Source organism: Carassius gibelio, chromosome A5 (genome assembly GCF_023724105.1).
Source record: "Carassius gibelio isolate Cgi1373 ecotype wild population from Czech Republic chromosome A5, carGib1.2-hapl.c, whole genome shotgun sequence".
NCBI classification, from domain to species: Eukaryota; Metazoa; Chordata; class Actinopteri; order Cypriniformes; family Cyprinidae; genus Carassius; species Carassius gibelio.
In genome coordinates, this window is record NC_068375.1 from 36,621,342 (window position 1) to 36,632,891 (window position 11,550).

The 11,550-nt window shown below is 35.1% G+C and overlaps 1 protein-coding gene across 1 annotated transcript; it reads left to right on the forward strand.

The window, feature by feature from the left end:
* The first annotated feature begins 552 nt into the window (after positions 1-552).
* Positions 553-11,234, forward strand: LOC128014699 (polyadenylate-binding protein-interacting protein 1-like). The gene is made up of 11 exons (XM_052598409.1): positions 553-933; positions 4,177-4,301; positions 4,375-4,572; positions 5,589-5,701; positions 5,879-5,990; positions 6,470-6,595; positions 6,863-6,969; positions 7,753-7,870; positions 7,994-8,048; positions 8,388-8,466; positions 10,365-11,234. The coding sequence occupies exons 1-11, from the start codon at positions 786-788 to the stop codon at positions 10,453-10,455; spliced, it is 1,272 nt and encodes a 423-aa protein (XP_052454369.1). The 5' UTR covers positions 553-785; the 3' UTR covers positions 10,456-11,234.
* The last annotated feature ends 316 nt before the right edge of the window (positions 11,235-11,550 follow it).

An 11,550-nucleotide genomic window follows, 5' to 3' on the forward strand; every position in this document is an offset into this window, starting at 1 on the left:
TATATTTGTTAGCTAAAAATATTTTAAATAATTTTTGATAATTGTAATCTGAAATACAAAACATATAAATTAAACCAATTTAAAGTCTGATTTCAAAATAGTTTAAATAAAACTATTAAAAATATTAAATATGCCAAACTAATAAAATGTAAATCAAACTAAAAATTACCCCCCCCCCCACAAAAAAATAATTACATTTAGAAATTAATATTAATAAATCTAATTATACAAATGACAGTTAAACACTTTCAAAAGTTGCTGTAAAATTTAAATTTTACAAACACGTTTAATTTTTATTTCTAAATATATACATATCACAAAGCTCAAATTTTAATTGTATTTGTGTCCAAACAAGTTATCTTATTTAACCTATTTTTATTTAACCTATTTTGTACAGTATTCATGTAAAATGCATAACTGTAATATCTGTGGAATTTTCGGTGGAAACTATAGTAAATCGTAAAATATTGCAGCAGCGAGACGCTCCTCAAATATCCCACGTGTTAGAGAAGCTATGATGTAACATTTCCTCTCCACCAATAGACGGCGCTCTTCTGATCAAACACTGTTTCCAAGAGACCCTTCTCGCTAGTTCTGGAGGAAGTGATTAACGCTTACTGACGGGACAGATGCCAGAAACAGAAATAGTAATCATGAAAATGAGAAGCAGACTCTAGAGTGACGTTAGTCTGAGTATCGGCCCTCTGAGATCGGATCCGTGTGTTTATTCGCGTCTGACGGGGGACAGTTGTGATCGGACGGGCGAGAACAACGAGAGGAAGATCATGTATAACAACAACAACAGTAGCAGCAGCACACCGTCATCGTCCTCCACCTCATCCGAGGCTGGAGACATGAGAAGTGCAGTGTTCAGCCCGGGTGAACCGCTCAGACAGCCGCGCACATCTCCTCCGATGTCGGACGGCGGCGCAGGTGAAGTCGCGCTCGGTGCTAGCTCACATGCTAGTTTGCGAATAACGGTTTCTGCGAACTAGCTAATGTTGTCTGAGGCTTTTGAGGAGGGACACACACACACACAGACACGTTTTAGTCTTTTTGTCTAGTCCTCCATTTGAAGCCCCCTCGGTTATAAAAAGCAGAGCATTTGGGTTAATAATTACCCTACGGAGGAGTGACTTCAGTCGATGCTAGTCACTGTTTAGATGTAACGTTAACGTTATCACGTTATGCATATACAGGTGCTGGTCATATAATTAGAATATCATCAAAAAGTTGATTTATTTCACAAAAAGTGATTCTTGTATATTATATTCATTCATTACACACAGACTGATATATTTCAAATGTTATTTCTTTTGTCATTTTGATGATTATAACTGACAACTAAGGAAAATCCCAAATTCAGTATCTCAGAAAATTAGGATATTGTGAAAATGTTCAATATTGAAGACACCTGGTGCCACAACTCTAATCAGCTAATGAACTCAAAACACCTGCAAAGCCTTTAAATGGTCTCTCAGTCTGGTTCTGTGTAGGCTACACAATCCTGGGGAAGGCTGCTGACTTGACAGTTGTCCAAAAGATGAGCATTGACATTGAGGCTGGCTGTTCACAGAGCTCTGTGTCCAAGCACATGAATAGAAAGGTGAAGGAAAGGAAAAGATGTGGTAGAAAAAAAGTGTACAAGCAATAGGGATAACCACACCCTGAAGAGGATTGTGAAACAAAACCCATTCAAAAATGTGGGGGAGATTCACAAAGAGTGGACTGCAGCTGGAGTCAGTGCTTCAAGAACCACTTCGCACAGACGTATGCAAGACATGGGTTTCAGCTGTCGCATTCCTTGTGTCAAGCCACTCTTGAACAACAGACAGTGTCAGAAGCGTCTCGCTTCAAAAAGGACTGGAATGCTGCTGAGTGGTCCAAAGTTATGTTCTCTGATTAATTTAGCATTTCCTTTGGATATCAGGGTCCCAGAGACTGGAGGAAGAGAGGAGAGGCACACAATCCACATTGCTTGAAGTCCAGTGTAAAGTTTCCACAGTCATTGATGGTTTACGGTGCCATGTCATTTGCTGGTGTTGGTCCACTGTGTTTTCTGAGGTCCAAGGTCAACATAGCTGTATACCAGGGCGTTTTAGAGCACTTCATGCTTCCTGCTGCTGACCAACTTTATGGAGATGCAGATTTCATTTTCCAACAGAACTTGGCCCCAGCACACAGTGCCAAAGCTTCCAGTACCTGGTTTAAGGACCATGGTATCCCTGTTCTTAATTGCCCAGCAAACTCGTCTGACCTTAACCCTAAAGAAAATCTATGGTGTATTGTGAAGAGGAAGATGCAATATCCCAGACCCAACAACACAGAAGAGCTGAAGTCCACTATCAGAGCAACCTGGACTCTCATTACACCTGAGCAGTGCCACAGACTGATCGACTCCATGCCACGCCACATTGCTGCAGTCATTCAGGCAAAAGGAGACCCAACTAAGTATTTAGTGCTGTACATGCTTTTCATGTTCATACTTTTCAGTTGGCCACGATTTCTAAAAATCCTCTCTTTGTATTGGTAATATTCACATTTTCTGAGATACTGAATTTGGGACTTTCCTTAGTTGTCAGTTATAATCATTAAAAAAAAAAAAAAAAAAAAAACAACATTTGAAATATATCAGTCTGTGTTTAATGAATGAATATAATATACAATTTTCACTTTTTGAATTATTGAAATAAATAAACTTTTTGATGATATTCTAATTATATGATCAGCACCTGTAATACATGGATAGATGCTAATTCTTGGTTAAAGCTGATTTTTAAAAATGTCATTAGAACATACAGTAATGTGCAAAAGTTTTAGGCCATAAGTATTTTAACCAACAACAAAAAATGGCTTTTACACTCCTTTTGGCGTTAATTGTAATAATCCAGTGAGATTTGTGTCTGACAGCAGCCAGTGATCTGATCTCACCATCATCCAGTCCGTCTGGGATTACATCAACACACCGAAAACTGAGGAAAAAAAAATCTGAGGCAGACTAAATCCAGAAGAACTGTCAAGACACTTCAAGAAACCTTCATGCAAAGCTACAATACTGTTAAAAGTTCTAGGCACTTACTGTGACATAAGGATGTTTTCAAAAATAATGTCATACATAGATTTTATTTATCAATAAACTTCAATTAACTAAATCAAATCTGCATTTGGTGCAACCAAGTGAAATGCTCGTACTGTCCAGCCCTGAAAAAAAGGAATGTTTGGAAATGTAAAATGTTATTTCCCACAGACAAACTACAGCAAAAGATAGAAATAACTGGCTTAAAACCTTTTTTTGTTGATTAAAATACTAATGGCCTAAGATTTCTGCACCGTACTGTACACATTTATGTGTAAATATATGAAGTTACTAATGCTTTGTCCATGGAAAAATTATTTTGAACATTTCAATAAAGTTGACTATAGATATATAGGCAGCTAGAGACATACATCATAAATAGATAGTTGGATAGATAGAATGATGGATGAATAATATATGGATAGAGGGATGATAGATGCATGAATGGACAGATAGAGGGATAGATAGATAGAAAGAAGGATGAATGAATATAGAAGGATGGATAGATGCATGAATGGATAGATAGATGGATGATAGATGCATAGATAGATAAAGGGATGGATAGATGTGTGAAATGATTGCTGGAGAGAGTACAAATCACATCAACCATTTTTAGATGAATTCTGTTGATAGATGTATGGATAGATATATGGATGTAAAGATGGATGGATGAGTAGATAGATGATAGATACATGAATGAAGAAATGAAACGATGGATAACGAACAGATGAAATAGATTTTAACCATGTATTTTGTTATTAGTTGACTGACTTGACATGTAATAATTACTTCTGATTGATTGTGATCTTTCATGTTAAAAGACACATTTGTTGTTGTGTGATGAAGATTATTGCAGGATTACTGTTATTGGAATGCATGATTTAAAGCTGATTAAATGGTGTCTTGAAGGATTGCTTCTGTCTCTACACTTCAAGTCTAATGTTTTGCATCCCTGCTTGTTCTTTATCAGAATGTTTTTTAAAGTTTTTTTGAATACTAGTGAGGTCATCAAAATTATTAAATAACACAAAACGTGAATTAGTGCATAGTGACAACAAATGTTCAGCGTTAATGCCATTCTTCCTCGCTCCATCTTCCAGAGAGTAGATCCCTCATTCCTTCAGGAGGACACAATAGCAGCAGTACTGCAGATGCACTTGTGAAAAACTCCAAACTGTCCGCTGCCGCGCCTGAGTTTGTCCCGGGCAATTATGCATCGTTCCACGTGAGTCTATGTGGCTCCTTTTTAACACTGTGTGAATTTACTGTGGTACTAGTCTAATGTTCTCTCTTTTTAGGATGAAGTGTATTCGGATGTATCTGAAGATTACTACCCCGAGACCTCACTGGCTGATTTCGTTCAGGATTTCGTAAGCCATCTGAACTCGTCTCCGGGGTCCTTCGAGTCAGAAATCGATTACATCACGGACATGCTGAACAGCTTGGTCACTACAGAGGAGATTCTGCAGGAGCTGGTAGAGCTCATCTACGTTCAGGTGCATTTGTGATGAGTTTCTGATAATGGATCTGGAATAGTTCACCAGTCATTATTTACTCACTTTTTATTTTACATTGAAAACAACAGAACTTTAAAATTACATGAGAGTGTGTTCATGATTTTTTTGAGTGAACTATCCCTTTAAATCAGTCATATCTATTTTTTAAATATATTTCATCTATCGCAAAACATAAATATTATATATAAAAAAAAAAAAATATATATATATATATATATATATATATATATATATATATATATACCGTATATATATACACACACACACATATTTATTGCTGTTTTTTAAACTGCAATTTATAGTCCATATATTTGTTTTTATTTTAATAGTATTATGTATACATACTACTATATTATTTATTTATTTATTTATTTGTTCATTAAGTGGACACACACAAATGTCAATAATCTGAAAGAAAAAGTCTAATCATAAACTGGCAAAAAAGTTTTGCAAGCTGATTGTCTGTTAAAACATGCATGTAAGCTGAGATTCAATTCAAGTTTATTTGTATAGCACATTTTAAGATACAAATCATTGCAAAGCAACTTTACAGAAATTACGTTTCTTCAATATTTAGTAGTAGCTTATAAGTGGTGACTGTCAGTTTATGTGCATATGACAGGAATTTTCAGAAAAATTTATACAAGACGTAGTCAACCAGACGATTAACATTATTAACAGCAATTATTATATGATGCAGTCACACTTGTAGCAATATTTGTTAGTTCTGTATGTTGATGATGGCATCTGTAAACTCTTGAGTATTATTATATAAAATAATTTTATATAAAAAGGTAAATTCTGTCAGTTTACTGGTTAGTTTTCAAATCATGCATCAGTGCTGTATTGAATTTTGAACCAAATAGCAAAACTGAAATTTGCAAAGTACTACTATGGTACTATTTTTAATCTGTGTACTGGTCAAAGCATAATGCATTTAGCAGTTATTATTAAAATGAATGCAATGAAAACCATCCCACATTTGTTTTCCACAGTCCACGTCTATCCCTAACTTCGCCTACACGGGTGCGCGGCTCTGTAACCATCTGTCTCATCACATCCGTCTCAGTCCGGCTAGCCGTAACTTCAGACAGCTGCTGCTGCAGAGGTAATTGTGACGCCCAAGTACCCATTTCTGGGTGGTTCAGAGAAAGTGGCTTGACATTTGGTTCTCAAAGTCAACAGTTTCTTCCCTTTTCCTTCTAAGCCTTTACTTTCAGTTTCGTTTAGTCGCATTTTTGTTAGTTTTGTTTATCCTTAAACTCTATTTTGTGTGTCTGTGTAGGTGTCAAACTGAGTATGAGCAGAGGGAGCAGACTGTGAGAGGAGACCCAGAGATCCAGAAGAGGTTTCACTATTATGTGCTGTTTCTGGGGGAGCTTTACCTTAACCTGGAGGTCAGCACACAACCAATGCTTTTCACTTATTATCACAAAATAAATTCATCCTTCCTTCCTCCCTTGCTTGACTTACTTTACTTAACTTAACTTAACTTACTGTACTTTACTAACTTAACTTTTACTTTACTTTACTTAAACTTACTTTACTTAACTTTACTTTACTTAAACTTATTTAACTTAACATAACATAACAACATAACATTACTTAACTTAACTTAACCTTTACTTTACTTTACTTTACTTTACTTTACTTTACTTTACTTTACTTTACTTTACTTAAACTTAAACTTAAACTTACTTTACTTAGTGAGTGATTTTGTAATAACACTGGGAAAGCTAGTCAACCATTCATCACTACAAAATAAACCCAAATGCATAGCTGGCTATTCCTCTGTAGCGGTACTGTTTATTTTTATTCTGTTGGCCAAACTATGAATGACTAAAATTGTAGATTTCAATTCTTCAATTTTTTTCAGGTAAAAAGTAGAAAGGACACCCCCGGGCGAGCCAATGTCTTACTGGGAGCGCTAAAGGATCTTTTGAACACATTATTCTCTCACCCAGATGACCCCAACCTAATGTGTGCGGTCAAATTACTCAAGGTTTGAAGTATTCCTCTTTGAATATGTTACAGCTGCACTGAATGGTACTGTTTGAGAGCCAATGCCCTGTTTATTACTCTGTAGGAGTTATCAGGTGACCTCAGGACTCAACTTAAGATCATTAGTGACACTAATCCTAATGTAAACAAAGACTTTGAAACTTAACTCAAAGAACTAAAATGAGATAATCAATCAATCTGCTGATAATAACGCAGTGCTTCGCTGTTGGTGTTGACTAGCATTGTTTTACTGTACTGATTTGACAAGCTGAGCGGTTCCATTCTGGATGACACATGGAAGGAGAAAGGCCAGTCAGACATGGATGAGATAATCAAGAAGATTGAAGACATTTTGCTGGATGCCAAATGCAGCCGGTGAGCGAGTCGGGCAACAAAAGAGTGTTTTTAGCATGCAGTATATCAACAGAATTGTAGTTCACCAAAACTAAAACCATAAAAAACATGTTTGTTGCTTGGCATAAACAGAAGTTAAATAAAGTTTTTTTTATTTATGCATGCATGCCAAATACAGCATTCCTCATTTCTGTTTCGTGATGTACAAAAATGACTAAAAATAAAACTGACAAAATATAAACTGTATAGACATAAAAACAGCAAAAAATGAAAAATGCAACAAAATTACAAAAAAATATCAAATTAAAAAAAAATATATAAGAAGAAAAACTCATTTAAAAATCTTAACTAAAACTATAATACATTGTAAGCAAAAGATTTACTGGGAGAAAATTACCTTTTTTTTTTACTTCAACCATAAGACACAATGCAATGCATAATGCAAAATATAGGTGAAACACCTGTGATAAAATAAGTATGGAATATTCCTTCATTTTAACACCTTATATTGGATATATTTTTACAGACTTTTCTGAGAGTGCAGTGACACTAAAACAACACTGGTATATACTGTATGTATGTAGTATTGAGCTTACCATCGTACATTTACACAAAGTTGAGTGGCATTGCCAACAAGTTGTTGTTGTTCATGATGCTGTAAGTTATCAACTTCCATTTGTTATGTTACTGAATGTCACTGTAGGTGTGAACCGCTCTTAGATTGCTGAAAGCAGTACAGTTGCATTATTGATGTTTACAGTATCTCTGTCTTTATTAATGTTTACTGTATGTGTGCGTTTGTAGAGATGTCAGGCAGATGCTGTTGAAACTGGTGGAGTTACGGTCCAGTAACTGGGGTCGAGTTCACACAGCGAGTGTGTCCAGTGACGCTACACCTGACAATGACCCCAACTACTTTATGGTGCGTAATACCAAAGAAACAAAATGCGTTCACTGAGGTTTTGGAGTAAAATATGTAATCTGTGACAGCATGCGTACTTTGTCGCCTCTCTTGATGCGTTTCTGTGATGGTTTTGCTCCTCAGAATGAACCAACCTTCTACACAGCAGATGGGACGCCTTTTACAGCAGCAGATCCTGGTGAGCACCGGCAGCGACTTTAGTCTGCTGTGAGCCGTCTACAGACTTGCTCGTGTTTTATTAAGTGGGGGAATGTCGCAAAAACATGTTCAAGTTCAAAATCAGAAATTGCATTTTGAGGGAAAAAAAGGGTATTAAGACTTGCATTACTTGATTTATTTTTATAAAATTAACTGGTTTCATTTATTTTTTTATTCACAATTCTCATTCACATTATTATAATTATTTTTATATTATTTTATATTAAATTTTTTTATATATATTAATAATTACTGTATTTACTACTAATCTACTATTGTGCTTATCGTTCCGTGTTTTTTTTTTTTTTTTTCACCACAGAATACTCAGACAAATATCAGGAGATTCTAGACAGAGAAGACTACTTCCCTGATGCATATGAGGAGAATGGAAATGATTCGTAAGTAGATATCTGTACATTTGTTTGCGGAACATCAAGAGTCTTGTTTGCTTGCACAACTAAAATACTATATAGTTTTTAATTAATATTTTGAATCACTTTTTAATTTTATTTAAAGGTTTAATCATGTTGGGGTGTTTTTTGTTATTAAATAAAATGTATTTAATTATAGCTATATAGTTTTCATATTTTTTTTTTTTTAGTTTTAGTTATTTTAGAATGTCAATTAAATTAAAAGTGTTTCTTTGGCAACTATCTGAAATAAGTTTAGTTTTTTATTTATAGATGATTTTATTTCTGTTCAAGGTTATTTTATTTCAAGTTAAAAAAAAAAGAAGCTTTTTTTTATGGTTTTAGTTTTCGTTGACTAATACCCCTCTGCTGGAACTCCAGTAATTGTCCTCCTCACAATGATGCTGTGGGGAGTCAAAGAGCACATTTTAGTGAAGTCAGCAGTCCAGGGAGAGACGTGCCAGTCTCATTCAGGATAGTCTTCAGCCCATTAGATATCCCATGAGCAGTTAACAAAGACCAGCCGACAGGGGGAGACTGTAATTCATCTGATGAGTTTTAAAAGAGCTTTTTCTATTTCATACAATACACATTATGACAGAAAACAAACAAACAGTTGAAATAAGGCACTTACAATGAAGGAATGCATAAGCATGATTAGAAATATATAGACTTACAGTATAGTGATCCACTGTTATATTGATGATTTTAGACAAATTTGATAGATGCAGATTTAAAGAAAACTTCATGTTAATATATTTTTTACATTTTCATATATTTAAAAAAAAGTTGCATGTATTTGATTAAAAGTTTGGAAGTCTTATTACAACTTTAAAGTAAGAAAAGCAGCCACGATCAGCTTAAAGGGTTAGTTCACCCAATAATCAAAATCATTAATAACTCACCCTCATGTCGTTCCAAACCCGTGAGACCTTGGTTCATCTTCGGAACACAGTTTAAGATATTTTAGATTTAGTCCGAGAGCTCTCAGTCCCTCCATTGAAACTGTGTGTATGGTTTACTGTCCACGTCCAGAAAGGTAAGAAAAACATCATCAAAGTAGTCCATGTGACATCAGAGGGTCAGTTAGAATTTGTTGAAGCATCGAAAATACATTTCGGTCCAAAAATAGCAAAAAAACTACAACTTTATTCAGCATTGTCTTCTCTTCCGTGTCTGTTATGAGAGTTCAAAACAAAGCAGTTTGTCATATCCGGTTCGGGAACGAATCATTCGATGTAACCGGATCTTTTTGAACCAGTTCACCAAATCGAACTGAATCGTTTGAAACAGTTTGCGTCTCCAATAAGCATTAATCCACAAATGACTTAAGCTGTTAACTTTTGTCCAGAAAGGTAAGAAAAACATCATCAAAGTAGTCCATGTGACATCAGAGGGTCAGTTAGAATTTGTTGAAGCATCGAAAATACATTTCGGTCCAAAAATAGCAAAAACTACAACTTTATTCATCATTGTCTTCTTTTCTGTGTCCTACTCCTGATTCTGTGCTAATTTTATGAGCCCAGGTAAATCAAAGGCTTGAATCAAGGGCAATCATCTTTTTCTTTTTTCTTTTTTTTTTTTCACCATGGCATAGAAAAGCTATTGACTTTATCTTACAATATAGTAAGTTTATATTTAAAATTTTGGGTTGATCTTTCACAGTTTTTACTTTTTTTCCACACAACTGCAAGAAAATACTTCATTGTGATATACTGTATATAGTCAGAATATCAAGGAAATAAGTCAATACTGTGAGATATAAACTTAAAACTGATGAAATAAGTCAGAATTGTAAGATAAAAAGTCATCTTTTGTGTGTGTGTGTGTGTATGTGTTGGAAACAAACTTCCATATACCTATGTATGAATGCTTCTGTGTTGCAGTTTCTGCGCTGATGAAGACGAAATGGATCCGGAGATCGAGGAGGCATTTGAGAGGTTTTGCATGGAGTCGGACGCAAGAGGAAAGAAATAAGCGACTGCGAGATGGTCATGTGGTCTCACAACCAACCCGCTGGAATATTTCAGAGTGGGTGGAATCAAGAACGTTTCGGTTGATTTTCGTTTTATTTCTCAACAAGCACTTCTTGGCTGCAGTGTCACTGGATTTAATGGCTGGGTGTAATGCAGCATCATTGGCACAAGTCCGTCAGGCCATCAGTTTGCCATTGGTTTGGCATCTGGGTTGTGAGGTTTATTTTATGCGTGTTCAGATTTGTCATCCCTCAAAAAAAAACTAAGTTTGCAGTGAGATTTTATTAAGAGTCGAAGAGTAGCATCATCAAGTGTACGTGTGGCTTGTTTGCAAACTAACAACTAAATGTAGAATGAGAAACTGAGTTTTGTCTTTTACTCCTCATCAAGGCTTTGCCATGTAGAGTTGAAGAGCGTGGGAAAAAAAGACAAAAAACATTTTAAGAAAATACAATTCTACTGTTCTTCCTTTCTCAGACTCCCCTCACACCTTTTTAGAGTTTTATTTTCAACTTATATGCACATGTTTGATGAAAAAAAAGGAACCTTGACTTTCTAGTCTTTGGTTTTTCAAATGCAGGAATAAAGTTTCTTCACGTGTTAAGTGTGTCAAATCAGAGGAAACGCTCAGAGAAGGTTCGATTCATCCTCCACTGTGATTTACAGAACTTTCCTCACCACCAACATCTCATGGAGCCCACATAAAGGAATGTTTATTTTACTATAGTTGTAAATATTATTTACTGCATTGTTTGCCTGCAATAAATCTTTATAAAAACACTGTTTCTTTGCGTTTCATAGTAATCCAAGTGACCTGAGGTGTGTGTAAATCCTGATTTTTTTTATGATATATTTATTAACTTGTTCTGTAATTTGTAAACCCTTTCAAGCATAGCGTCCCTTGTTGACCTGCGAACTAAAGCTTGTTTTAAATAGGTGTTATTTTAAATTAACCATTACCATAATTCTATGGCTTTTGGAAAACTGTCAAAAACAGAAAAAAATAGACAAAATTAAATTGGGATTTAGGTAATTAAGAAACTTTACATTTATCAGTGATGCCATATAGACAGTTCAATATCATTCTAATAAAACT

What these genes read in the sequence shown, in the direction of transcription:
- LOC128014699 (XM_052598409.1), top strand. Translation starts at nt 786, where the DNA reads ATGTATAACAACAACAACAGTAGCAGCAGCACACCGTCATCGTCCTCC. An exon ending in AGCTTTACCTTAACCTGGAG is followed by an intron (nt 5,991 to 6,469) that starts GTCAGCACACAA and finishes AATTTTTTTCAG; the next exon opens with GTAAAAAGTAGAAAGGACAC. An exon ending in TTTTACAGCAGCAGATCCTG is followed by an intron (nt 8,049 to 8,387) that starts GTGAGCACCGGC and finishes TTTTCACCACAG; the next exon opens with AATACTCAGACAAATATCAG.